Raw genomic sequence first — 27,526 nt, forward strand, 5'->3', positions numbered from 1 at the left:
GGCCAGGTCTGTCACCTCTCCTGGTGGCTGGAGAAAGGAACCCTCCGCACCGCAAGCCGCATCTCGTTAGGTCTCTTCGGCGCAAGCGCAGGCTGCACACCGGGCTTTTACGACGCCGCGGAGACCGTCGCTCCGCGCGCCTGCCGCCCGCCCCGCCCTCCCGCGAGACCCCGCCCACCGGGGCCGACCCCGCCCACCGGGGCCGACCCGGCCCTAGTGGCTCCCGGCACGTGGCCGCCCTGCCCACAGACTTGGGTGGGAGCCAAAACAATTCAGTGAAAAAGGCCTGTTCTTTAAAATTTGTTTATTTTAAAACATGAGACCCAGGCTGAATAGAAACCACAGAAATTACATTGACGAGATTTTTAGTATCTGCCAAGAAAAATAAAGGCCCCAGAGAAATAAAAATCAAACCCCAAACCCAGTTTAAAAAGAAAGAAAAAAAAAAAAAACAAAACCAAAAAACTCCCCCCAAAACAGAAACACAGCGACAGCACATACAGCCATGGCCCTAGAGAGGTTGGAGAATGCCTAGCGGTTCAGGCCTCAGTTCCCCGGTCTGGACGCTGAATCACGTTGGAGGGGAGGGTGCAAGGGCCAGGAGGGGAACCCGTGGGGGGGGGGTTGGTCTTAACAAAATTACTCGGAGAGATATATCATATTAAACAAATATAAAGTGGGGTGGCACACAACCATTATGGTTAAAGAAAAAAATCCCACACAAGAGGCCCTGGTCGCCGCCCGGCACAGCAGTTGGGGCTGCCACCCACGCACCCCTCCCGGGTGGGAGGGGGCTCTGGGGTAGGGGGGAAGGAACGGTGGAGATCGGTCTGGAATTGCATAGTGAGATGGGGTGGGCGTGGAGGGGGACATAGGGTCAGGGGAGCCTAGGGGGACGCGCACCCGCGCTGCAACTCCTCCTGTCCGCCTAGCCCGGCAGGGGGTCCCGGGGCCTCTCCCTCCCATCCACGTGGTCAAGGACCACCTCCCAGGATGCTGTGGGGCCTGCGGGGAGCAAGGCCCACAGGTGCAGGGGTGGGAGCAGATGTGGAGAGGTCACCGGGACGGGGCTGGTTAGCAGAGGGCCTGAAAACTTGGAACATAAGTAAAACCGAGGGCGGATGCGCGCCCCTCCAGGGCCAAGGCCGCTCTTGCCCCCCATTTGGCGTCCCCCTTTTCCTTTGTTCAGCCTCGGTGAACGGAAGAAGCTCTGCGGAGTCACAGACGGGTGGCCACACACGCACACGAGGCACGGGGGGCTCCGAGCGGCGCGGGCCCGCAGCCCGGCTCTCACGCTATGTACATTCACATTTCGGCGGCCGCGCGGCGGGGCAGCCGCTTGTGCTTCTGAGCGCTGGCAAAGGGCTCGGCGCCCGGGCGGCACTGCCCGCGCTGTCTCTCCCCCGGCCCGAGACCAGGCAGGAATGCTCCGCCCGGGGTGGGGGACGGGGGCGGGGCCCAGAGACACTGGGCAGGTGGGCCGTGGCTCCGCCCCTCGCTGAGGTTTGGCCAAGTGCTAGGGCTCAGACGCAGACTGGGGGCCTGCAGGCCGACCGGGGGCACCCTCGTTTTTGCCCACGCACTCCCCTCCCGTCCCAGGCCCCAGGAGTGGGGTGGGCGTGGCCTAGTTCCAAGACCACGCCCCCTTTTGGTCCCAGCTACCAGCACAAAGGGATCACGGAGGAAGGGAGGTGGCCTCTCCCAGGCCACCCCGGGGAGGGGGCGCTGCCCTGCTGCTCTGGGAGAAAGAGCCCATGTCTGTAAACTGCTGGGCCAGCGACCGCCTGCCCCTGGGGCCTCGGCCTGGGCCCATACGTGGCTGCCGAGAGACCCTCTGCTGCCACTGGACTGACAGGCCAGAGCCCACCCCTGGCCTCTCCATCTCAGGCTGGCTAGGCGGGCCTGGGGCTGGCAGGGGGCTTCTCATCTTGATTTGGGGGCAGCCCTACCCTCTGTGGCAGGAAACACAGCAAACATTGTACACGAAGCCATAAGCACCTTGGGGAACCCTTGTTCCCACTTCACAGGTAGAGAGACTGAGGCCGCAGGGACCTCGGTCCTACAGCCCAAAGGATGTTCCTTCCTGAGGACACCGTCCCCCTGGGGTACTGCCTGCCCAGAGAGGGGTCTCCAGGCCCTTGAGCTGCCTTTCAGTCTATGACACCCCCTGGCAGTGCCCCCCGAGAAGAAATGCCTTCTCCAGCCCAACTCCCAGCTGGCTATCCTGGGCCTTGTCTCTGGCCTGGACTTGGTGTCACCCTCGCTGGCCTTGGGTCAGCCAGGGGCACTCACGGAGGCTGGAGAGAGGTTAGTGGTTAGTCCCAAGAGGGCCCACAGGGGCCAAGGGCACAGTCACAGCCAGCTCAGGTCCAGCCCCCAGGCCAGCTCTGGGACACTGTGCCTATCCGGGATGAAAGAGACGGAGAAGGGGTGGCACTCGGCCCGCAGCCCCGCCTGCCCTAGAGATGACAAGTGTAGTTAGTGCAAAAAATGAACCGGACGAAGCTGCCAAGTCTCTGGGGTGGGGGAGGAGGTTTTGGCACCAAGAAGGCGGCCAGCACTGGGTGAGCAGCCTCGGCTCAGCATGGCACCTGCTGTCTCCTGCTGCCACGGAGGGCTGGGTGCCACAGGCAGGGTGGGCGCTGAGGGAGAGAGTGATGAGGGGAGGGAAGCAGACAAAGCAGGGACCTCCCCAGGAGGCTTCTGGCAACTGCTGCAGAGGAGCCTGGGGGCAGGCATGAGAGAAGGGGCTGCAGATGCCGCAGAGGGTGTGATGGCGCCACGAGGGGTCTCCACACGTGGGAGACGAGCAGGTGGGTGCACCCAGCTGGCCCTCCAGGTGCCCGGCAGAAAGGGGCACCGCGTTGCCTGTGAACTAAGAGGTGACACGTGGGAGCATCGAGGGAGCAGGAAAAGCGGCGGAGCTGCGGGAGGGAAGGGGGCGGGGCAGGTGGGTCCAGCGGAGGAGACTGCAGGCGTCCGCGGGGGCAGCGCGGGAGCGGCAGGGACCCAGCACCAGCACGACACATCTGGCCCAGAGCAGGGCTCTGCATACCCCCAAGTCCTCGGAGGCAGAGGGGCAGGGGCGTGGGGAGGCTGGGAGGGCCTGGGCCACGGTAGCACACCCCCATGTGTCCAGGCGTGTGACCCGAGGGGCCCCGAGCCCCCACGTCTCCACGGCAGGAGCATGCTGGGCATGTCCTCGCCCCTGCAGGAAGGGAAGGAGGGGCGCGTGGCCAGAGGTGCCTGCCGCGGGCCTGGCATATGTGTGGAGGGGCCGGCAGGCGGCCACGGGTGTAAGCAGCAAGGCTGGCGCGGGGAAGAGCAGGGCGATTGGCACGTGGGGCGGGTGGCTGCCGGGCAGTCTAGTGCCCGCTGCTGCTGGAGTCAGGGCGAGGCTGGCTCGTGGCGAGGTACTTGGCTCTCATGCTGGAAGTGTACTGGAGGGAGACAAGGGGAGGCAGGCGGTCAGCGGGCACTGGGTGTGGCTGGGCACCCCCAGGGTGGGGCAGGGCAGGGCAGGACCACAGCGGACTCGCCCTGGGAGACGCCCCCCCACAGCTGATCCGGGGTCTGGACGCCTGTGTCCTGGCTGGGGCCGGGACGGCACCGTCCCAGGGAGCCCCGTTCTCCAGGCTCAGGATGGGGCCAGCGCCCTCTCCCAGCGAGATGAGCACCCCAGCCCCTACTCCCATTTCGGCACGTGGGTGTTCGCCAGGCAGAGCTCTGTCCCCAGCAAGAGCCGGGGCATGGAAGCTCCCCACTGTGTGCCCCACACGCCCAGGACCTGAAGGCCACACACAGCTGCCTCCTCCTTCCCCTGCGGGATGCTGGCCGGGTGGTCAGGAGGAGGGTGTTGGGCAAAGGTGGGGTCAAGCTGTGTCCAAAGGAGGGCCATTCGGTCCCCGAGGCCCCAGACCATCAGGGCCGCAGGTCACAGGAGTAAGGCTGAATGGCCGCTCTGCCCTGTCGCCCAGGGAAAGGAGGGCCCTAGAAGCCACACGGGTCCCTCAGGGTGGGGTAATGCTGCCACCCACTCCAGCGGGAACCCAACTGTGGGCTCCTTACAGGTCTAAGGACAGAGGTGGCTGGGGGCGGGGATGGCTCGCACATCTGGGCACCCTTGTCCAAGCTGAAGCATGAAGGCCTCGCTTGGTGCACACACGTGTGCATGTGTGCTCACAAAGCACCCCTATGGAAGAGATGTGTGCTCAGGCCAGGCGGTGTGCACAGGGCCTTATGCCCACGTGGGGACAAAAGCCAAGGACTGTGCTGAGGGTCACTAGTGGGAAGGAGCCTGGCCGGCTGCCCCACAGCCACACACCCCCACCAATCCCTGGGGGCTCCAGGACCAATGGCCAGATCAGGGGGGCCCATCTCCCTTGGGCCCCGCGAGCCCTCCCGGAGCTCCCAGCGGGAGGAAGGCCTTGAGCACCTGTCAGTGGGCACAGAGGCGAGCTGAAGGGAAAGCAGCGGGCACTGGGAGCCAGGTCATTCCGGGGACATGCGGAGGGGGTGGGGGCGGCAGGCAGCAGCCCAGACCCCCAAGGGAGCCGAGCAGGCGCGCAGCACAGTGTCGGCGCGGCTGCAGCAGCTTGCACGTTTGTCTGCAGCCCCCATGTGCATTTTCAGACCACAGGGCGGCACCTCAAGGGCTGGGCCTGCCGGCTGCACCCCAGGGCCCCAGCTCACCCGTGCTCTGCCTCCAACCCCAGGCACTGGGTGCAGGCATGCACAGGGACAGGGGTCTGGGTCCTCACTGGGAGGTGACCGGAGGGACAGGGGCCACCTGCTGCTGAGCCAGGGCTGAGGGGGGCACTCTGTGGAGGGGCTCCCTGCCTCTGATGTGAGGGTGACAGCCCAGGGCCCAGGTCTCTGCCTGCTGGGGGCCACAAGGCCCACACGGCTGCACGGGCACCAAGCTGGGGGAGCAGTGAGCAAAGGGTGGCACGGAGGTACGGGTGGCAGGCAGTGCAGGGCAGGGGACCCAGGTGGGTCAGTACCTGTCACTCTGAGAACACGGCCACCAGTGTTCAGGCATTGTTCATGGGCTTAAACTGCCAGCCCGTGTGGCTGCCAGAGTCCAGGGCAGCCAGATAGCGCTAGGAGGGCCCAGGGTGGGAGAGGTGCAGGAAAGAGAGAGAGAGAGAGAGGGTGGCCTCAACGCCAGGGCGAGGGCCAGGCTCAGAGAAGGCCTCGGGGACCAGACCAGAGTGCTGACAGGAGGGACAGCCTGAGTGTGACGACGGCCTGGGAGCCAGTACCGCCCAGGACTGGGGCCAGGTCCCCCCAGGCCAGCTCCGTGCTGCAGGGCACAATGTGGCTGGCAGGTGTTTCAGAAGCAAGGTGACCCTCAGCCCCTCCAGCCCTGTTCTTTGAGGCCCACCACCTCCGGGAAGCCCACCAGGGCCTCTGGCTTCTCTGCAGGCTCCTTTCCCCGTCCTTATCTCCCTGTCTCCCTCCCAAGACCCGAGGGGACACCAGGCCCAGCTGGAAGAGCCAGGCCGAACTCAGGGGACTGAGGAAGGAAAGTAAGAGGAAGCGGGGCTGAGGTGGGACAGAGGCCAGGGCTCCTGAGGACCTTGAAGCTCAGCAGCCTCGTCTATGCAGGCGGATGCCTGCCCCGGCTGGGAAGACCCCCGTGGTCCCGGCACTGAAGGCTCAGGGCAGCGCACAGGGCCTGCACTCCTTCAGACACAAGGCAGCAGGGGGTGCCCCCCAAACACCGCGGGGTTCCCCACTCACCCTCCTGCCCCGAGACTTACCGACGGTGGCGGGGACTCACGTCCGATGAGGGGGGTGTTCTCACAGCGGGGGTTCTGGAAATTGGCATTCTGGCTCCTGAGGTGAGAGGAGACAGGGCTGTGAGGGACCCCGGCCGGGCCCGTGGGCTGGTTCTGGAGCCAGGCAGGTCCCGGGGTCCCCGAACCCAGCACAGCAGTGAAAGGCTCTGGGCAGGCCCGTGGCCACCACTGCCCACCATGGCATCCTGTGTCCCCAACAGAGACCCTCCACCTGCCAGTGGCTTCCCTGTGGCCTCAGGCCAGGAATATGGGCACAGCCGGCACTTGATGCCAGGCCAAGGCCACCCAGCGCCCGGAGAGGCCAGACCTGCAGCCGCCTTCCCACCACCACAACCCCACTCCCTTCCTGGCCAGTCGGCCTGGGGCCACACCCGCACTCCAAGCCACACAAGCCAGGCCTGCCAGCCCCCGGAGCCCCAGGCACGCACCCCAGGGCTTGGCTCTTCGGTCCCCACCTGGGCCGCCCGCCCCACCCCCAGCACGACTCACATGTACTCAGTGACCGGGGCGTTGCTGACAGTGTGGGCGGCGGCCGGGATGCTGGTCTCGCTGCCGTAGCTGCTCCCGCAGCTGTACAGGCTGGGCATGTGCACGCGGTAGAGGCTGTCGTGCGCCTGCCGCGGCCCCGGGGCGGCCTCCTCCTCCCCGTCCTCGTCGGGGCCCCTGCAGGGAGGGACGCGCAGTGCAGGTGCAGGCTCCCACCAGGGGGTCAGCTCTGGGGCAGGCACGCCCGCCTCCAGTCCTGGCTCAGTCACCTACTCATGATGGCACTGCCAGCGAGTCATCCGCCTGCGCACAGGGACCCTGACTGCCTGTGCGAAGAGGGGACAGCCCCCCTGCCCCAGGGAGCGGAAGCTGGGGTGCTCTTCGGGCCCTGCCATTCCAGCCTGCCCCCGGAGGCCCCAGCCCAGTCCTCAGGGAACCAGGAGCCAGGCCTCTGCTGCCCTCGTGGCTCATCGCGCTCTGTGTGGCCTTGACGGGACCTGGAGCTGGATTGTCCGGGCGTGAGGGTGCAGGCCAGCCGGGCCTGGGCTCCCGTCCCACCTCCCTCCCCCGGCTGGGTGACCTCGAGCACAGGGTCCCTCTGCCGTGCTCCTCGTGGTGAGACGAGCGGGGTGGCGGTAGCAAGTGCCAAGGGCTGATTCCCGGCCCCCAAGGAGCCCTTCCGTGCAGTGCTTCTCACCCGATGCTGAGAGGAGGTACCTGTACAACCCCCATCCCACAGGCAGGGACGCCGAGCCCCGGGGGCTTAAGGGGCTTGCCTGTGGTCACCCAGTAAGTAAGGGTAGACCCAGGGTCTGAATCCAGGCCATGTGGTTCCAGGAATGTGCTCTCAGCCACCCCTGCTCCCACCCCCTTTATCACCGCCCCCGCCGGCATCACTCCCATCGGACCCCTCATCGCCACCAGCAGCGGTCCCCACATCACCTCCACCCCCACCAGCGTCACTCCCGTCAGTCCTGTCACCAGCAGCAGCGTCATCTTTACTGTCACTGCCACCACCACCACCACCACCACCACCATCGCCATCCAACAAAAAACAACGGCGCAGAAATCCAGACAGAGGGAAGAGATGGGAGCTGGGTCACTCTGCATCCAAGCTGGGCCACCAAGAAACAGCCACAGCCCAAGTGGCCCAGGGGATGTACCACGGGGGCCCAAGCAAGGGGGCCCGGCACTGGCTGGGGAGACTGCGGCAGGGGCCACCAGGACCCCCGCTTCAGAGAGAAAGTCAGGGCAGCCCATGGGAGGCGGCTGCCACCCTGGTCACCGAGCTGAGGGAGCCACGGAGGCCAGGGCCACGGGCACTCCCTGCAGAAGCTCCACGTGCCCTGGTCAGCTGCTCTCCCCTCAACGGCCCTGCACACCTGCACCCAGGGGTGGGGGGACGGACGAGCGCTTCTGAGCCCGGCCAGTTGGACGTACAGAGGGGTGGGGGCAGAGCAGGCACCAGGAGGCAGGGAACCGGGTTCTCCCTGTTTGCTCCCTGCCTGCGAAGCGAGGGTGCCCGTCTCGGGCCCTCCAGCCTCACAGTCACCACAGAGGCTCAGGAGGTGAGGAGGGCTCTGGCCCTGTCGCTGGACCAGGACATGCGGGGTCCAGACGGCACAGCCCTTGTGTGCCGTGTGGCCTGGGGCAGGTTCCAGGACCTCCCTGCGCCCCTCACCTCTTCTGCTGCCAGGTGTGCGGGACGCTGCAGACGATGGAGCTGAACATGAGGGCTGTGGCGAAGGAGAACAGGGCCAGGTAGATGAGGCCCTCGACGCCGTCGTAGCAGAAGCCTGTGAGGGCCTGCACGTAGTCCTGAGGCCGGGCCCAGAGGCGGGGAGGGAGACGGGGAAGCACAGGCTGGGACGGAGCACCCCTGGCAGCCTGGACTGCCCGACTGCGGCTGCGCAGAGCCCCCCCGCCCCCCCCGCCCCCTGCTGCTCCACCTGCCTCCCCCGCTCCACCCACCCCCCCACCCCTGCTCCTCACTCCTCCACCTACCCCCCCCACTGCTTCTGGCTGCTCCCTTCGCCCCTCCAGCCACACGCTGGGTTCCAGGAGGCGGTTCTCACCAGATGCAGGCTTCGGCAGTCCACCAGGGCAGTGAGGTGCTGCAGGTTCACCTCCGTGCCATTCAGCACCTCCTGGACACGCAGCAGGGGCTCCTGGGGGCACGCACCACACAAGGTCAGCACAACACACCCCCTGCCGTCCAGACCTCCCCGGGCCCCGCCCCCCGCGGTCTCGGCGCAGCCCGAGGACCCTGGGCTTGGAGGAAGGGTGCCCCTCCAGGCTGCGCGCCGGCTTCAGGGGGCTGCCAAGGCTGCAAGGATGGCAAGGAGAGTGGGCCCCACGGTGCCCGTCTGACATGGGCCCCCTGTGGTCCCTTCGCTATAAGGGGAGAAACAGCAAATGGCTGGGCTTCTCCTGACACGAGCGTGGGTCTTTTAAAAATCCATTTTAAGGAGCACTCGAAGACCAAGGAAGCGCTCCCAATGTTTTAAGGGACAAACCCTGGTCCAAACTACTCTGAAGAGGGAGCTGGTCGCGCGGTGTGTGCGTGTGTGTCTGCACTGCGAGACCCGCCCGAAGCCCTCTGGGCCACGAGCAAGGATGGCGAGCGGGAGAAGGAGGGCCGGACCCCCCGGCCGGACCCCCGGGAGGAGGCAGCCTGAGCAGCGGCCGCGCCGTGCCCCGCTTTGGTGATGACAGAAGGGATCCCTCCGGCTCCAGGGCCCCACAGCCCCCTCACCTTGGTGGCCGGGTCCTCCCGCGGGACGGTCCTCAGGAGCTCGGCCACGAGGTCCTGCATCTCCACCAGCGCCTTGTGGCTGCCGGACAGCTTCTGCTCCACAGAGAGGCCGGCTGACTCCAGGGGGCCCGGCTCTCCCTCCCCAGGTCCCCACCCTCGCACGGGGTGGGCCTGTGCTGGTGCCCCTAGTTTCTGCCAGCCCGAGGAGCCTCCAGCCTGAGAGGCCACGAGCTCCAGATGGGATGGCTGTGCCCGGGCCAGAGGGGTGCCCGGTCATCTGCTCTGTGGGTCTGTGGGCCACTTCTGCTGCATGACCCCCAGAATGACCACACCCCCGGAGACAACACGGGTCACCCAAAGTCGTGCTTTTAAGGCAGATAAACCGTCTGGGGACCAGAGGCCACACAGACACGTGGAATGACAGGCAGCGAGCCACACACTTTCCAACTCCACTGCGACACTACCCTCCAGGCCCTCCGCAGGGTGGACCCAGGACGCCTCCCGCAAGGCCACCCCGGGTTCCTCCCATGCCTGCCGGACAATCGGCTTGGGCCCACGGAATGAAGGGGCACGAAGTGGGCCACCCCGCAAAGCTTGCGTGAGGGGTCAGGGTGCCAAGCCCAGGGCCAGCCAGCACGGTCAACAGGATGTCTGCCCACCCCCACCCCCCGATGGCTCCTGGGCCTGACGAGGTGTGAGAGTGGGCCCTGTGGGCTGCGGGCATCGGGGTCGGGGGCTGGGGACCAGACGCCTTGCAGGGGCAGGAGCGGCCGAGCTCTCACCTGCTGGAAGGGGTTGGTGGCATAGGGCGAGCAGGTCACGTAGTACTGCAGGATGTCTGCGGAGAGAGGTCAGGCGCTGAGCGACTCAGCCACGTGTGCGCCTGTGTGTGCTCGTGTCTCCACCCCGCGTGGATGGGGAGTGTGTGTGAGTTTGCTTGCGGCCATGTACGCATGTATCTGTACCTGTGCACACACACGTGTGCACACATCTCTACACGTGTGCCTGTCTGCATGTTAGTGTGTAGGAGCACCAGTGAACACGTGCACGGTTGTATACACGGGTGCCTGCGTGTGCATACATGTGTACACGTCTGTGTGAGTGTGCACGTGGGAGCAGGACGTGGGTGCAGGCCCTTCTGCTCTGGGCCGTGTCCCTAAATGTGCCCAGCCTCTGTCCTGTGGAGCAGCAGCCAGGGCACTGGGGGTGGGCAAGGGGTCAGAGGTCACCTGGGCAGGCATCCGCTCACGGGCCCCAATGGGCCAAACGGTTCTTAAGCCAGAGTGTCACCCCAAAGAGGGGGAACAGAGCCCAGAGGGTGCAGGTGCCCTGCTGGGCCCATGGAAGCAGGTGCTGACGGGGCCGGGGTTGGACAGTGGGGACGCACTCACGATTCTGAGAGAAAAGCTAGGAGATCAAGCTGGGCCAGAGCTGAGGAAGGAGCCTTGGACCTCGGACCCCACCCCTACCCTGGCCTGTGCTCTCTGGCCCTGGCTTGGGGGCTCCTGGGCCCCAGTGCAGGGCGGGGGGCCAGGAGCAAGAGCTTGTGGGCCGGGCCCGCCACAGCCCAGGCTGATCCTCGGCACCACACCTCGCCTGGCCCTGAGGTCTGGGCTCCCGTGCAGCTTATACTGGAAAACGTAAGACAGCAGCACACCCAACCTTGGCCACCTTAAATGGAGCCAGCACGCTGCCTGACCCTGACGGCCTGTGGCCGCAGACAGAAGCTGGCACTCGCGTGGCTGGTACTGCTCAAGCTCGCTGAGGTCCCGAGTGCCCCAGGGAACAGGCCCAGGCTGATGGCACCAAGGCCAAGGGCAGTGGCGGGGACAGCCCCCTCCTGGGGCTCCTCGGGCTCAGGTACACATGGTCCCTTCAACAAAATAAACTAAAAGCAGCTCACGCGCTCACCCCCTGCGCTTCCTCGGGCAAAGGGGACAGGGCAGCCCCACAGGGGTCAGCATTTCAAGACCACTCGGGACCCCCAGCCCTGCGGGGAGATCCCAGCTTTCTCTCAGGCGATGTGCAGTCCCTGGATCAGGGGAGACCGACACGCTCAGTGTCCCCCAACTTCACTGCATCCTGAGCCCCAAAGTCCACCTCCACCTGTCTGCCAGGCCCAGCCCCGCTCTGCCTCCCCCTGGTCCAGGGCCCCTGTGATGACAGCGGCTCAGACCACAGCCGGGAGCCGGCAGCTCCTCGCTCCTCCACGCCCACCTCCTTAGAGGCCGCCAGCGCCCCCCTCGCGGCACGGCCGGCCCACTCCTCATGCTGCCGGCTCAAAGCACCGCGGTCTCCTGCCAGCGGGAATACAGCCGCCTGCCCCTTCCCCCCGGCCGCTCCAGCGGCCCAAAGCCCCGAAGAGGAAACTGAGTCATGGGTCACGCCTGCCACCTGCTTCCCACCCCGACAGCCCCCCTAGAATAAAGCCTGAACTTCTGCCGCCTGGCCCTGCGGTCTCCCTACTCTCTCCCGTCCCGACTGCTCGGTTTGCTGTCTCGTGAGCACGCAAGTGTGTGTCTGCCTCAGGGCCTCTGCACAACCTGCACAGCCTCCCTGGATCAATTTCCTTTTCTTTCTTTCTTTTTAGGGCTGCACCGGTGGCACATGGAAGTTCCCAGGCTAGGGGGCAAATCAGAGCTGGAGCTGCTGGCCTACGCCCCAGTCACAGCAATGCCAGATCCAAGCCACATCTGCGACCTACACCACAGCTGCCGGCACTGCCGGATCCTTAACCCACTGAGCGTGGTCAGGGCTAGAACCCATGTCCTCAAGGATACTAGTCGGGTTTGTACTGTTGAGTCATGACGGGAACTTCCTTCCCTGACTCCGTTTTCATGTCACCTCTTTAGCAGGCCACCTGATCACCAGCTCTGAAGCAGGCGTTGTCACCTGCTGCCCTGCTCCCCGGCTTCCCGCCACGCCAGCCTCACAGCCTGTGCTCATCCTCCCCAGAGCCTTCTACTCACAGGACCTGCTCCCTCGTGAGCTTCCTGGCCTGGGTCCTGCCGCCCCCACAAGAGGACCCAGGAGGGTGGGGACACCTTGGCCTGGCCGGCTTAGGTCCCCCAAGCTTGGCCCCAGGGGCGCCAGCCGGGAAACAACGGTAGACTCACCCCCGCTCAGCACCGAGTGCTCCTCCACCATCCTGGTCACATAGGTGTCGGGGTCCACGCAGAAGTCGCTGGAGCCCTGGGGTGGGTGTGGGCAAGGAAGGTCGGATGACCAAGCTGGGCCCCCAGACCCCTCAGCCCTCGGGGGTAAAGCCTGGTCCCCCAGGGTCTGCATCTGGCTCAGGAAGGTGGTGTGAATCTGGGGTGCTGTGTGCCCAGGATGGGTGCCCAGGGAAGATGGGAGAGGAGGGGACCGTGGTGTCTCCCACCCCAGGCCTTGGTCCAGCAGTCAGGGTTTCCCTGTCCTCTCCGTCACTTACCACAGACACGGCCAGCTCCAAGCCCAGGGCACCCCAGCTGATGATCAGGGCCAGGACACCCAGGAGGCAGACCCTTGGGGCAAAGAGAGCCAGCTGGTCAGCTATGCCCCACGCCACATGGGACCCGAAGACAGGAGGGTGGGACAGGGCGGACTTGGAGGACACGAGGCTCCAGGTGTGGCATCCCCTCCCCCGGCCCCCAGACTCACCCAACCAAGATGCCCTTGGAGCTGCGGATGAGGCCGACCAGTACCAGAAGACAGATGGCAACGTCGAGCAGCAGCAGGCCCAGGTAGCCCAGCCACCTGCGGGTACACCGTGCATGTGGGCCAGGCCCTAACACCCAGGCCCAAGGCAGGAGAAAGGGGTGCTGCGGCAGGCCAGGCATCAGGACCCCAGGTGGAGCAGGGCCAGACAAACAGCCCCGGATCCAGAGAGACATCCACCGGCACTTCTGGGATGGGAGACTGGCCTCAGCTCTTGCCACAGGCACCCTGACGGCCACTCCTGCTGCAGCAGCCCCCCACCCCCCCACCCATGAGACCTCAGGCCCTGGGAGCTGACCGGCCCATTGAGAGGAGTGGGGCGGGCAGGAAAGAGGACCGCACCTGTACCAGTCATAGAGATCCACCTGCTCCGCCAGCACCTCCAGGGACACAGCTGGGTTCCTCCAGAACGGGATGGCAGCTGCATAGCCCAGCAGCGTCTTGAGCAGGCCTTGCAGCCGCTGGACCGCCCGCAGAGGGTCCGGCCGAGTCGCCAGCTGCCTTTCCAGGCTCTGCAGGCTGGGCTCCGCCGTGAGGTTCAGGGCCGTAGCGGTATCCCACACCTGCGACAGGTTGGGGGTGGTGTCAACGGGGGCAGGGAGCCGCTCCCGCACACGCCCACCCCTCGCACACACGCGGCTTAGGAGCAGGAAGCGAGGCCCCCCTCCCACGTGGCCACTCACGCGGTCCTGGACCCCCGCCACCGTACGGTTGGCGTGGCGGAGCGAGTAGGTCGCCCGATGGATGCCGTCGCTGGTTTCCCCGTTGCCATAGAATCCCACGGCGATGCCGGCGCTGGGACAGGGCGGGGCCGCATGAGGGCACAGGCCTGGGAGCCCCCGCGGGCCCCCGGCCTGCCCGGGCCCCAGCCGCCCGGACGGTTCCGTCTCCTCCCAGTTACGCGTCCATCAAGCCGGCCCCTTCCGCCGGGCCCCGCCCCGCCCCGCTGGCCCCGCCCCCGGACCCGCCCCGCCCGCTGGCCCCGCCCCGCGCGCTCACCTGCAGACCAGAGTGGCGATGATGACGCACCAGGCGGTGCAGCAGCAGTCGGCGTCCAGGTGCTCCTCGCTTTTGCGGCGCCGGCAGCACAGCCAGAAGGAGTAGAAGAGCAGGAAGAGGAGGTCCAGGGCGAGGCAGGCCAGCGCCGCGGCCCCCAGCAGCAGCAGCGCCTAAGGGACATTGGGAAGTGGGGCTGGGGCTGTGGACTCCCCGCCCGGCTCTGCGCCCAACTCCAGGACCGGCAAATCCCACCCGCGCCCGGGACCAAGGGGCACAGACTCCCACAAAACCCTCCCTCCGCCCCGGGGACCGAGGCTCCCAACACCTGAGTGATGTGCCTGTGGTCACCCAGGGACCCAGCCCGGGTCCCCAGACGCTACCCAAACCCCACCTGGAGGGGCCAGGTGGGCAAGGCCACGGGATCGCTTCTCCGGAACCCTCCCCTCCCTCATCGACCACCTCCCGGCCCCAGAGCCCAAGGCAGATGTTTGAACACGGGTCTCGGACCCAGCCCTGTGCGGAGGTGCTGGGTGGGTGGGGGCTCCTGGGCAGGTCAGCACAGTGGCTAAGTGGCCACCCACTGGTCACGTGGCCAAGGAACACGGGTCTCGGACCCAGCCCTGTGCGGAGGTGCTGGGTGGGTGGGGGCTCCTGGGCAGGTCAGCACAGTGGCTAAGTGGCCACCCACTGGTCACGTGGCCAAGGAAGGCCCTTACTCTCCCTGCATCTCAGTTTCCTCTTTTGTGCTGACTCCCGGGGAAGAGGGATGCGCAGTCTCAGTGAAGGCCACACCTGCTGCAGGGGCCGGCACACAGCAGGCCCCTCGGAGCTGAGACTGCTCTGGATGTGACGGCCTTCGTGAGCCCTGGGCCAGCCACGCCCCAGGAGGCACCAGTGGAGGAAGTGCCCCCAGCACCCTTCTGTCACTGAGGTCAGCATCCCCCACGGGAAGCCGCTGACGTGATCCAGCAGCGACATCCGCCCTGGGCTGGGGAGCGATGGCCTGAGCCTTCATCTGTCCGCAAGGGCACCAAGCCAGCCTCCCCTGGGCGCCGCAGTCTGCAGTTGGCCTGGCCTAGTGCTTCATCCTCACTTCAGGGATTAGAAAACCAGCTTCAGAAGAAGGAGACACGTGCCCACGTCACGGCCCTCTGGGAACTCAGCCCGTGTCCTTTGTCAGGGTGGGTGCGGCCGCTGACACAGGGCTGCAGGGCAGCGGGCTGCCTCTGCCCATGTGCATCTCTGGGACGGGGAGTGGGGTGGGGGGCGGCGCCAGGACCAAATAAATACCACCCAGAGGTGCCCACCCACAGGGTGCAGCCATGGGACACCCTTAGCTGCACTGCTGTGGAGGCAGTCACCTCGGAGGGGCCTCGCCACGTCTTCACTCTCAGCGATGTGGCCAGGAGCCTGGGGGGGCCCCTGGCTGGGGATGGAATGCTCCAGGCACACCTGTCCCCTGCGGGGCTCCCTTGGGACCAGAGGCTCAGCCGCAGAGGCACTGGGACTGCCTGATCACAGCCCCCAGCGCCCAGCAGCTGTCTCCTGGGAGACGGTTGCCAGGCAGCAGAGGCAGGATGGCACTCCCTGCCCTCCCAGGAGGCCACTGGCCCCAAAGGCCTCCTGCCCAGCCCGCCAGCCCCAGCTGACACCACACCTGAGGCAGGGCTCGCCCCCTTCCACCTACTAGGGTCCGCTGCCCCAGCTATGGTCCAAAGCCACACTGGTTCCCTGGGGGCTGACGTGCGGTTTGCAGGCTGGCCTGTGCCCTCCCCCATGAGGCACAGGGTGGGGCCCCCTCTTGGGAGCGGCCAGGGCACCACCATGAGGCGCGAGGGGCCGACAGCACCCGAGCACCCCACTCACCGGCTGGGTGGGGGACGGGAGCCACCGCATCAGGTAAGGCTCCCTGGAGGCGCAGGTGCTCACATCAGAGGGGCTCCAAGGTCACGCAGGGAGCTGGGCCAGGCCCCGGTCATGCGGGAGGCCGCTCACCTCGAGGGGCCTGGAGTGGGCCACACCCCCACGATGCCCTCCACAGCAGCCGGTGCTTAGACCCGCATCAGGGCCCAAGCCGAACACCAACGACAGGGGCCAAAGGCCCTGCAGGTCCCCTCCTCTCAGGTCAGAGGCAAAGGGCCGCAGAAACCATCCTGCCCGCAGGATCCTCCCCTAAAACCTCAACCAGACCGCACCACACGCTGCCTACGTCTCAGTCGCCACGGGAACGAGCCCCACTTGGACGCCCTGGCTCCCCAGGGTCTGTGTGCCTTGTCAACCTGCCCCAACTCGGCCCCGTGCTGGCAGCAACGACCCTGGCCTCACCCACAGGGGGAGCCAGCACTTGCATCGCACCCGGGGACACCTCCTCCCCTGCCTGGGGGCCCCGGCCCCCAGCCCAGAACACAGCTTGCTTGGGGCCGATGCTGCAGTCAGTGCAGCTACCTACACACCCTCTCAAGGAATCCTTCCTGGGCCAGGGGGCCGGGGCCCTGGGCCACCTGGCCTGGCGCTGATGGAGGCTGCTGCGCACACACCCTGTCACCAGGACTCATTAAAGAGCTGGCAGGCCTAGGCCACAGCCTAGTTGGCGCCAGGGCCACCCACTCCCGCTGCCAGATGAGAAAACGGAGGCAAGATAAGCATCACTGGCCAAGCAAGATCCTAGCGCCTGGGCGAGGCTGGGGAGGGGGCAGCTGGGCTCGTGCTTGTTTGTGTTAGATGCCAGGGCCTGGCAGGCACCCAACAGACATAGCTCCCATCCTCGGGGCCACGAGGCCTGCAGGACCCGAGCCGGGCCCCGAAAACCAGAAAAAGCGGAGCGGGCGGGAGCACCAGGGCAAGTCTGCGAGGGCACGCCCTCCTCCAGCAGGTCAGGGAGCCGCGCTCTGGGCAGAGGCCAGCACAGCTGACAGTGCCCAGAAGGCGCCGTGCCAGGCCCCGGCCCCCGGGAGGTGCACGTGGATGTCCCACAGCTTTGATTTGGTTTGTTTTTTTGTTGTTGGGGTTTTATTTTTTGCCCCTTTATTGGTGTTCCTGAAAAAAACAAACCAACCATGAACCGTACCACCTTTATAATTAAAACACAAAACCAGAAACCTGTTCGTGGCTCTTTTCAGCCAGGCGTGGGAGGCCCCTGGCCTGCACCCAGCTCTGCCGCCTGAGGGCCTGCTTGCCCTGCCCTGCCGTCTCCCGCAGGCCCTGCTGCCCCTGCCGTGGGACGTGACATCCCAGCCCCTCCCGGCTGTCACGTGGGAGAAGGGTCCTGGTGGCCACAGAGACCAGGTTCGGCCCCTCCTGGTTCGTGGTGATGTTACACAGTTCCTGCCAGTGCCCGGCGCCCGGTGCCCAGGGGGGCGGAGCCTGAGACGAGGGACACCCAGGTGTCACCCCCAGGAGAAGTGCCTGCTGCAGGACAGAGGTGCGGGGGAGGGACGGCCCGGCTGGAGGGGAGCCAGAACCGGAGTGCTGGGCTTCAGACGCTGCTCTGCCTGGTTCCAGAATGTGAGCCAGTGACTCTAACCTCCGTGCCTGAGTGTCCCCACGGGCGCAGCAGTGCCATCACTCTCGCACGCCTCGGGGGGCTCCTGTGAGACGAAATGAACCAGCACCTGCCAAGGCTTAAAGCAGCGCCCCCGTGGGGAGCCCCGAGGGGGTGCTCCCCAGGCCAGCTCTACCCCCAGCCCCGTGGGCTGGGGACGGACGGGCGCAGGTGTCCTGGCTGCCGCAGGGGACACCAGGCCACTCACGCCCACACACGCGTATCCCCGCATTTACATACATGTTCATACGCTCACGTGCCCACACACACAGATATCCCCAGACACGCATGCGCGTGAAGGTGTCCCGCTGAGTCCCCAGCAGCAGTGGTAACGGTGGTGGCAGCGCTGCTCATGGGCAGGTGGGTGGCGAGCGGAGAAGTGCGCCGGGCAGCTGAGGGCAGCCTCACCTGCAGGCACAGCCACCTGCCCGGGGCCCCGAAGAGCCACAGCCCTGGGGGAGGGGGGACCTCCCACCCCAGCCCTGCCTCGCGGGGCTGAGCCAAGTCACGGGCCGTCGCAAGGCTGGCCCAGCACCGGAAACGCCAGGTCCAAGGTCTTGAGAGCATGTCCTGGGGCTCAGAGAGGGGTACCTGAGGACAAGAGATTTACTTCCAGAAGCTTCCCTGGAGGCAGCGACAGGTGGAGGCCCAGGAGCCATAAGTGCCTCCTGATGCACAGGAGGTCAGGTGTCCAGGCAGCTGGGTTCTGCCCCCTCCACTCCCATCTGTCTACTCAGCTCCAGAAAGCCCTTCCTGACTGCGAGGTCAGGGGTCTATTTCCACCACCTATCGGCCAGGTCTGTCTGCCCACACGCCCCTGGTGGCTGCTGGAATGGCCCCGCCAAGCTCATCCATTTAGCAGGGGTGGTGCCCCCTGGCTCTGAGACCTGGCCCACGGTGGACGCTCAGAAACACGGGCCCCTGGCTCCCTACCCCAAGTTCTGGGCCAGCCTTCTCTGGCAGGACTGGCCTGAAACAGTGACCACACTGGGTTGCTGGTGCGGCCCTGGCATGGCCCCCAAGGCAGGTTGTGGGGCCTCCACCATGACTGCCTCGCTTAGCCCCCCTGGGGAGGTGACAGCACCCTCCTGCTTTACATGAGGAGGCTGGCGCAGGGGGCACAGGGTCCTGGCCCACTGCTGCAAATAAGCAGAGCCCGTGCCCGTGCGGCTGCATGAGCCGGGCACGGGCGCCTGGCACCGGGCAGCTGCTTCCTCCTGCCCAACAGCCTGGGTGCCTGAGGCCAGGTTCCCAGAGAGCAGCTTTGCTCTGGCACTGCCGTGCCGGTCCCGCCTCTTTTCAATGGCCTGGCGTCCCCTCTGAATGGGAAATGTTTGATCAGCATCTGGGCTCTGACCAGATGGAATTTTCCACTTGTGATGGAAGTGATGTCAGCACGCGGCCAGGCAGGCGAGACGCCGGGGCCCACATCCCGACCACGGGCCCCAGTGCTGGCCACCAGCCACCTGCAGCGCTCCTCAAGCACGCATGCTCTGAGGACTCAGCACGGACACGCGCGCGTGGAGATGGGGGACACTGGGTCCACCCACCCCTCCTGGCCCTGTGGCTGCCGTCCCTCGGCCCGGACCACGCCGTCCTTCCCGAGGCCCTGCAGCCCCGCCGTGGAGAGTACCCCCTGAGGTGGCCCCGGCTCAGCCCTGCTGCAGGGGGAGCCCAGGCCAGGCCTGGAAGGGGAGGGCCACGCGTGCCACCAATCTGCTAACAGAGGCCCGCTCCCTGCAGAGGGGAGGCCACGCGTGAGCGCTCGAGGCTGCAGGCCTGTCCCGTCTCGATGCGCCGCTGGCCTTCGGCTCCGTCAGCGCAGCCTGGCCCCGCCTGTCAGCGCCCAGGCACATGCACCACACACAGTGCCAGCCACCAGGCAGGGAGGCCCACGCGTGACCCTGGGGCAGCACATCCATGTGCCACCTGCACAGGCGGCTCCTGCTGGGTGTCCTGGCAGCATGGGGTCCTGCGAGGGAGCATGGCACATGCGGTGGGCATGGATCCACAGACGCTCTGCCTACTGGACCCGCGCCCCACCCAGGAGAGTGCCACCGTGCCATTAGCAACAGACCCTGAGAGCCGGCCGCTCCACTCAGCCCCTCTGCAGCCACCGCAGCCCTCGGCCAGGCCAGGAGCTCCTCAAAGAACTTCCGATGGGGAGCGTGGGCCTACAGCCGCCTTCGACCACAGCCCCAGAGGCCATATCCCAGCCGTCCCCCTGGACGGCCTACTCGTGGGAAACCACAGGTACCCAAGCACCGGGAGATGTGGGACCAGCGGTCCAGGGGTGGCTCGGGGAGGCTCCGGGGGCTTGGGACTTCCTCGCCAGCATGTGGCTGGTGGGGTGGAACCCGGATCCCAGCCCAGGGGCGCGACCGCAGCCTGAGGTCCCCCCACTGCCGTGATGCGAGAGGGACCAGCGAGGCCTGCGAGCCTGCCAGGATGGGAGCCACGGAGAAGGTGGCAGCAGCTCGGTCCTGGCCTCTGCGTGCCACCTCTCGCAGGAGCCGGCCTGGCCAAGCGGCAAAGGGGCAAGGCTCCAAAGAGGAGGCAAGTCCAGATTCCACCAGGGGTCTGGGGACCTCGCCACCCTGCACTCACGGAGAACAGGCCGGCTCGGCACACACGGGGCCCTCAGCCCAAGACTGACCCACGGCGTCTGTGCTCACAGCGGGCCTTGCCCTGAGCGTGGAGTCCAGGGGATGGGAGGGCATGGGACCAACAAACACAGCTCCTGCCTGCTGGGCTGGCACCTCCCGCGTCCTGAGGGACCTTGGCAGCGCGACCGGGAGGGGTCAGGGCTGAGCCTGGAACCCCTGACAGCAGAGTGAGGCTCTGGTGGATAGAGCTGCGGCACGGGGCGAGGTGGGAGGGGAAGCCATGGCCCCTGTGGGAGCCCACATGTCCTGGCTGGAGCCCTGGGCCTGGGAGAAGAAACGGGGGGCGGGAGCGCCAGGCTGAGTTGCTGCCATGGCTCCTGTGTCCTGGGTCCCCACTGGGAAGGACGCACAGCACGAGGCGCTGCCCACTCCCCTGGGGCTGGGCCCCTGCTTCAGCACCCGCTGTGGTCTGGCTTCACACGTGGCCTCGTTGGTCCCCAAACCACCTGGCACAGGGGTGGCGCCCATCCTCCAGGCCAGGGGCCACGGGCTTGAAGGGACACCTGGGGCTCCCACACCGAAGTCGCAGAGGCGGGGTCTGAGCCAGCCCAGGCCCCCCTCACCTCCTGGGGCCAGGCTGGGTGGGTGCTGAGGGCCGGGGCCGAGGAGCTGAGCTGGCTGTACAGCCTGCAGCCCCCACCCCCATGCACTTGGCCGTGGCTCCCAGATGCCGGCCAGAAATTAAGAACAGATTTCCCATCAAGCCGGGCTTGGGTTTCACGAATTCCATGATGGTGAGCTCGTGGCCGAGCCTGGGGGAGGAAGAGCCTGCGGCCAGCGTGCAGGAGCCCAGGAGCGGCCCAGCTCTGCATTCAAGGCCCCGCCCTAAGGTCCTGGGTCCAGGCCACCAGGCTGCACACGGACACGCAGCGGCTACACCTCGCATCCTCACAGGCACGTGCCACACTGCCCCCCAGGAATCACCGCGACAGAGGCCAGCGAGGCGGGGCTTGGGCTGAAGCCCTGGAGGAAAGCCATCATGGGCCACCCCCAGGCCTGTGGGCCACGTGGAAGGAGACAGAGGCCCGCCACCGGCTCACAGAGGGAACAGACACCAAAGCACACAGCACCGCAGCTGCCCTCGAAGCTGCAGGTGTGTCTACTTTGGCCCCAACGCCCTAACAGGTCTCCCAGCTCGACACCCAGAAAACTCCTTCCCCAGGCCGGCTGCAAGCACCTCTTCACTGGCCACCCCTGACAGGCCTCAGATGTCACCAAGAGCCACTAGACAGGCCTGGTCACATCGCCAGGCTGAACCAGAGCCACGTCCCAGGGCCTGCCTTCACTGGGGGGGCCGAACTTCTGCAGTGCCCCTCGCAACGGTCAGGACCGCAGCCCAGAGGGCATGGCCCAGGGCAGGGGAGCCAGGCAGGGTGGCACCCCGCCTGGCACTCTCCTCGGAGACAGAAGGAAGTGGTCACCCAGTCCCACCCCACAGCCTTGGCCAGCACAAGACAGGCCCAGCCACAAAGGCTGCCTGGGGACAAAACCAAGCCTCCTTTGGCAGGCCGGCCCCTCAGAGCCCGCCTGCCCCACTGTGGGACCCAGGCCTCAGGGGCACAGCAAGGGACCTGTGCACCTGCCCGCCTGGGACACGAAGAGCCCCGTGCAGCCCCCTCCTGCAGCCCGCCCAGCCCACGCAGACCCTGACTCGCCTCGGCTCCACCGCCCGGCCCACCTGGCCCTGCTCCCCGAGGGCACACCTTCCTCTGGGGGCCTGCCCCTGGCTCTGGACAGGAACACGGGCAGCCTCGCGGCCAGCTGGCACCAAGTGCAGGCCCCATCCTGCCTGACACTGGGCTGGTGGCCTGGCCTTGACCAAGGCCCATGGCCGCCTTCGCAGCCCCGACCACGGCGTGAAGGCCACCGGCTCCCTCGGCAGATGTCCACTGAGCCTGAGCCCTGCCGGGCCGGGGGCAGACGCAATTCTGGGGGCATCTGCTAGCCCACCTCCAGCAGCCCTGGGACCTGAGCCTCCTCTGGTGGCATGTGGCTCCCTGCTCTGGGTGACAGCGCCCAGTGTGCCCATCAGAGCCTCGCCATGCTGAGGCGGCCACAGCCTGACAGTAGGGCTGGGTCCTCACCCTCCCCAAGACCCTGCAAAGCCCCCGAGAGCCACCCGCGGGCCACGTCTGTGTCCTGGTCCAGCACAGGGCTGAGGGTGGACTCCTGGCAGAGGCCGGAGGCAGCCTGGGCACAGCCAAGCGCTCCTGGGGTCCTCCCGTACCCACACCCGCACTCTGTCACGCGCCCCAATTCCTCAGGGGCCACGTGGGGCACTTTCCATGTCCGTGACCCAGTCCCCGGGCTGCAGCTTCAGTTCCTCTTCTCTAGACAAGGACTCAGCAGAGCTGCCTTGGAGGGTGGGGAGTCTGCTCCCCACATCCTCTGAAGCTTCCGGAACTGGCACCTGCCGGAGGACCCAGGACGGTCCCGACCAGATTGGGGAATGGCTCTGGGGCTGCGTCTGCAGGCGGGGGGGTGCGGGGCTGGAGCTGGAGGCTGCCCGTGGCACCCGGCCCGTGGAGGCTCACTGGGCAGTGGCCTCACTTTCGCTTCTGCAGGGGCAGCGGTGCCCACCTCCCAGGGCCGCTGCGAGGTTTCCCAGGAAAATGCTTACAAAACACACAGCATGAGCCTCTGCGGGAGAGCAGCTGGAGCTCCGGGGCCAGAGCCATGGCCAGAGCCAAAACAGCTGGTGTCCCCTCCTCGAAGGTCCCCTGACAGAGCAGTACAGTGCTGGGGACAGAGCTCATCATCACCTCCTCAGGCCCAAGAAAGCCAGGAGCCTCCAAAAGGCCCAACACTGGGGCCTGGGGGCGTAGACCTCACACCGACGCCAAGGCAGAGTTTGGTCCCAACACCTCCCCTCGCGGGTGTAGACCGGTGGGAGAGGCAGCCTGCAGCCACCCTCCCCAGCCACAGGCACGCACAGGGTCAGATTCTCCCCAGCACCGTGACACGGGCCAGAGGGCAAAACACCAGGGCTGATTTGGCCTAGCGGGGGCTTCCCTCCCCGGCACCCACAATCAATGCATGGGCCCTGCACCCCCAACGCCCAGCGCACAGCTGCTCTCCATGCAGAGGGTGCTCTGTCACTTGCAGCCTCAGAATCCTGACTGGTGCTGTGGGATGCCGAGCACACACCGAGAACCAAGGACCAAGGACGCGGTGCAAATTCGCGTCTTAGGTGGCACCCCTCCCCCAGGTCTAAGCACATGGACAGACTCCAGCTGGAGGGACCTCCGTCCTCCGAGCCACATGTCCCCTGGACTGCACTACTTTCATAAACCACAAGAGAGGTAATAAGATGTTGTTTTTACTCGGACTGGACTTCCTTCCGACTGCGGACAGGATGACAACAGGGCAGCCTCACCCCCAGGCACGCGCTGACCCTGCTTGAGTCTCAGCAGGAAACCATGCTTTCTTCCAGGAGCCTGGTGGTCCTGTGGGTTCTGGGACCCAGGCTTCTCTCTGCCTCAGGGCCTTTGCACGTGCAGGTCCCCCACTGGGACCCTCTTTCCCAGCGTCTCTGCACAGGTACCGCAGCCGGATCTGAGGGTCTCGATGGGAACAAGTGAACACTCGGGGCGCTAGTGGGAAACAGGCCCCACACGCTGGGCTGAGCTGGAAGGCGAGCTGGTTCACCGGCCAGGCTCCAGGCAAGTCCTCGCCCTCTGGGTGTTCACAGCCGGCCCACAGCCTCCCTGGCAGCACCTCCTCCAAGAAGCCGTCCCTGACTGTTGGGTTCCCGCAGGCCTTGTCCTGACCACACCACTCCCGTACGAGGATCTAACTATGCTCCACCTCGCAGCTTCCAGCCTCCCCTGGACTGGCAGAGACAGTGGGCGAGACTGAGAGACAGGGCAGAGAGAGGGAACTGACCTCTGCTTCAGGACGCCAGGAGTGTGGGAGGCTTGGGAGGGGGCGTCGGGAAGGGCTGGGAGCAGACCCTCCCGGGTGAAGCCCAGAGAGGGGGATGGACTCACCCAAGGTCACACAGGTGTGAAGCTACAAGCTACAAGCTACACGTGCACCTGCAGGGAAGGCTCTGTGACCCCCGCCCACAGCCATGACAGTCCCGACCTTCACCGCAGAGCAAAGACTGGCCTCAGGCCACATCAGGTCGGGGGCCAGGCAACCACCAGGGACCTGCAACCCCTCCCCTGTAAAACGAGCACCCCACTCATCAGCTGCCCCTGGCTGGGGCGCTCCTGGCAGCGGGCAGCAGCCCAGCTCCAGGGACTGGCAGCTAGACGACCAGCCAGGCAGGCGGGTGGTGTGGCAGAGAGCAGACCCCAGAAGCCCCTCTGCCTCCTCCCAGCACCCGCCTGCCCACCAAGGCCATCGGGCCCCACAGAAGCACCCTCCTGCAGCCTGTCCATTCAGCAAACATCACCGGCCCCCACGAGACACGTGTGATGGCCAGGGCACCCTCCTCTCTGGGACGAAGGCCTTGGGAATATGGGAGCCTGAGACCCTCAGTCCCAAGAGAAATCACAAGCCTGTAGGATGCAAAATCCCACCCCCAGTCTTGCAGAGGCTCCAAGCCCCCAGCACTGGGCCAGCCAGGATTCTGAGATCCTCCAGAACAGCCCCCATCAGTTCCTAATTCCTGCAGTCACAGCCCTGCAGGGGGCTCAGGAAGCCCCTGCCCCACACGGCTAACTCTGACTCCTCGTGGGGCAGGGGCTAGAGGCCTGAAGCAGGATTCTGGCCCTACCACCCACTCCCTAAGTGACTCTGAGCCCATCTCCCCTTTGGGCCCCAGTTTGCTAATCTGCACAACAGGGACAACTGCCCTCCTCGGCCAGGCTCGTGTGAGAAAAGGCTAGTGAGAGCCCCAAACGGTGCCCCAAGGCCGGGCCTGGCCCATGGCGTTCCTGGTGGGTTTCACTGGGCTCCCAGCAGTGGATCGGGGGGGCAGGAAACAGCAAAACCCTGGTGTGCCAGGCCGCACCACCCCCGCCTCCTGCACCCCTCCTCCCCTCGACAGCCTAGGAAGCGGAAGCCCCCTCCCCAGCTGGGCCCAGCCCACGTGTGGGGAGAAGCCAGCCAGGCCCTGGTGGGCGCCAGACACGGACAGGCTGCCAGGCCAAGAGGGGCGCCTCGAGTGAGGAGGGTAAGGGTCCCCACACCAGGGCGATGAGGGCAACCGCCCTCCCTCCGCCCCCTCCCCGCTAGGAATGCTCCACTGGGGAGGCAGGGAGGGCCCCCCTCCCGAAAGGGAGCGCTGTGGGCGGCACAGCCAACACGGAGCGGGAGCACGGGGCCCTCGCTTCCCCACCAACCCTGCAACGACCTCCAGAACGAGGCAGTGAGGGCTCACGGAGGCTGAGCACCTGCCCACGAGCACGGGCGCGGGGGACCGGGCGGGAGGCACCCGGGGCCAGCTCACACCACAGCCCGGAGCCAGCAGCGGAGGTGGCGGGGGATGGAGAAAGGCTGGTTGCCACACCGTGAATTATTCAGCAGCTAATTCTGCTCCTCGGAGAGGAGGCAGGAGAGAGAGTGAGTCACAGCCTCCCGCGGCTGCGGAGGAGGTACGGTGCTCTCGGAGGTGGTCAGAGTCCTCCCAGCAGGCCAGGCTGAGCCCAGGGGCCTTGGCCACCACTCCCGACGCCTCCCCGGGCCACAGGCGTCGGCCCCTCACTCACCTCCCACCACGCGTCCAGGGGCCCCGGAGGGCAGAGGGAGGCAGCCGGGTCAACGGGCAGCAGGTTGTCTGTGTGGGTCACAGACACCCTGCGGCTTCAGAACTGACAAGTGGCACAGAACTTCCTACGGGAAGGCACGCTCTCCTGCTCTGTGGAAGCAGAGCCCCGCGGACAGGTGTGGCAGAGCCACCAGAGGTGAGGTCCCTGGGCCCACGGAGGAGTGGCGCTGCCCCGGCCCTGGTCAGCCCCCCGGGGCTGGGCTTCTAGAACATGGGTGTCTGGTTTTATAAGAATCCGGCTGTCCCTGGGCGTGCCTGGGCCCATCCCCTGCCCCCTCTATAATCTGCTTAGAAACAGAGCAGCGGGCAGCCTGTGAGGGCAGGCTCCCCTGCAGAGCTGGGGTGCCTCAGGACCTCCTCTTCCAGATAAGGGAGGCCCCGAAGGCCAGAACCCTGAATTGGTGAGGGGTGACACAGTCCATGGATACTGGACCCCAGGCCATCTTACGAGCAAAGCTGTCCCCACCCACGACCACCCACCCCAGGGCTCTGTGTTCATCACCAGAGAGAAACCCAGGGGTGTTCTAGGTGACAGGGCAGCCCAGGCATGGGGCTTCTGGAATCCAGATCCCCAGGCAGGACGGAAATGCCCACAGCCTGGTCCCCTGCCCTATACTCCAATGGCTGTGGCTCAGGGACAGGGGTGGCCCTGAGGCTTGGCATGACCCCAGACCTAGGGCTCCGCTGGGAGACCCCGGTCACTTGGGGAGATGACGGTGAGGGGTTGGTACCGCCCCCAGCCCTGCCCAGGCTCAGCCCCTCTCCAGCCTTCCAGACTGAGGCCCATCTTGCGGCCACAGGGCCGGGCCTCCGTCCCTCAGGGCTACAGCCCGCCAGGTCTCTGGGCAGGCACCGTGTGTACATCCCACAGCCTGGCTGCCCAGGAGGGAGTCAGTACCAGCCAAGGCGGGCTGGCATGTACCCAGACCACTCACCCCCAAAAGCACGGCAGTGAGTGGGATTCCCCGGCTGGGGGTGAAGAGCAAGGGATCCCCTCCTGGCTGCACCCAGTGCGCTCAGGCACTAGCGGTGGTCTCAGAGCCCTGGAGTTCTCTGGGTGGGGGGCTCTGCCCGGCGCAACACTCCAAGAGCTGCCCCTGGTTAGGGGCCCTGGCAGGCACTGACAGGTGGCAGAGGGGCTCCATGGAGGGGAGTGACGTGGCCCCTCCTAACCCCAGAGAGGAGGGTCTCAGTGACTCCAGAGAAGGCTAGCATGTGCAGAAGAGCTGTGGGCCCTCCATGGGGTGGGGGTCCTTCAACTGTCCAGCAGGGGAGACTCCTGACCCAGGAGATTCTCCGGAAGGAGGGCTGTGACCCACGAGGAGGAGTGGGCAGTAATCCTCAATGCAGGGTGGGGTCTTTAAATCCTCCAGGAGGAGGGCCCCCACCCTCGGGGAGGAGGGTTCAAGACCCACGGAGGAAGAGGGGGCTGGGAGTCTTTAGACCTTGAGGAAAGAGGGGGCCGTGTTCCTGGTCAGGGGGATCGTGAGCCGCCGGGAGGGGGGCCCCGACCCTCGGAATGGAGGGGCTGTGACCCGGGATCTGACCCCCAACCCAGGGGGCCCGTGTTACCTGCTGGTAGTCCGTGTCCTCGGGCCGGAACTGGCTGCTGGTGGTCTCCCAGTGCAGGTCGAAGTGGGGCAGCCGGTGCAGGAGGCTCACCCACCAGGGCGCCGAGTAGCTGACCCCGGCCATGGCGGGCCGGCCGCTGGGGCGCGCGGCCGCCGCAGGGCTCCCTGGCTGGCCTGGGGCGCGGGGATCAGGGGCCCGCCGACCCCGGCCTGGCGGCCCGCATCGCCCGCGCGCTCCTGGGCCTGGCCCGGCCCGGCTCGGCCCGGCTCGGCCCGGCTCGGCTGCACT

At 66.4% G+C, this 27,526-nt stretch overlaps 1 protein-coding gene across 3 annotated transcripts; it reads right to left on the minus strand.

Moving 5' to 3' along the window:
- TTYH3 (tweety family member 3) lies at window positions 288–27,526 on the minus strand. 3 transcript variants are annotated; one of them, XM_021085990.1, is made up of 15 exons: window positions 27,239–27,526; window positions 13,744–13,913; window positions 13,428–13,539; window positions 13,087–13,307; window positions 12,688–12,783; window positions 12,479–12,551; window positions 12,162–12,237; window positions 9,828–9,883; window positions 9,046–9,138; window positions 8,366–8,458; window positions 7,972–8,120; window positions 6,294–6,467; window positions 5,766–5,841; window positions 5,004–5,102; window positions 3,309–3,440 (listed from the first exon to the last, which is right to left on the minus strand). In XM_021085990.1, exons 1-14 carry the CDS (start codon window positions 27,359–27,361, stop codon window positions 5,034–5,036), a joined length of 1,581 nt encoding a protein of 526 aa, XP_020941649.1. In that variant the 5' UTR covers window positions 27,362–27,526; the 3' UTR covers window positions 3,309–3,440; window positions 5,004–5,033. The 3 variants fall into 3 exon arrangements, with proteins under 3 accessions (XP_020941648.1, XP_020941650.1, XP_020941649.1); XM_021085989.1 differs by lacking the exon at window positions 5,004–5,102 and having other exon boundaries at window positions 288–3,440; window positions 27,239–27,524; XM_021085991.1 differs by lacking the exon at window positions 5,004–5,102 and having other exon boundaries at window positions 288–3,440; window positions 7,972–8,108; window positions 27,239–27,521.

Source organism: Sus scrofa, chromosome 3 (genome assembly GCF_000003025.6).
Source record: "Sus scrofa isolate TJ Tabasco breed Duroc chromosome 3, Sscrofa11.1, whole genome shotgun sequence".
In the NCBI taxonomy this organism is placed as follows: domain Eukaryota; kingdom Metazoa; phylum Chordata; class Mammalia; order Artiodactyla; family Suidae; genus Sus; species Sus scrofa.

Bases quoted from the DNA above. Each gene is read 5' to 3' on its own strand.
- TTYH3 (XM_021085989.1), bottom strand. From the start codon at position 27,361: ATGGCCGGGGTCAGCTACTCGGCGCCCTGGTGGGTGAGCCTCCTGCAC. The intron at 13,540-13,743 runs GTGAGCGCGCGG...GCCCTGTCCCAG, and splicing joins ATCGCCACTCTGGTCTGCAG to CGCCGGCATCGCCGTGGGAT. The intron at 8,459-9,045 runs GTGAGGGGGCTG...GCGTGCCCCCAG, and splicing joins GGGAGGACCCGGCCACCAAG to GAGCCCCTGCTGCGTGTCCA.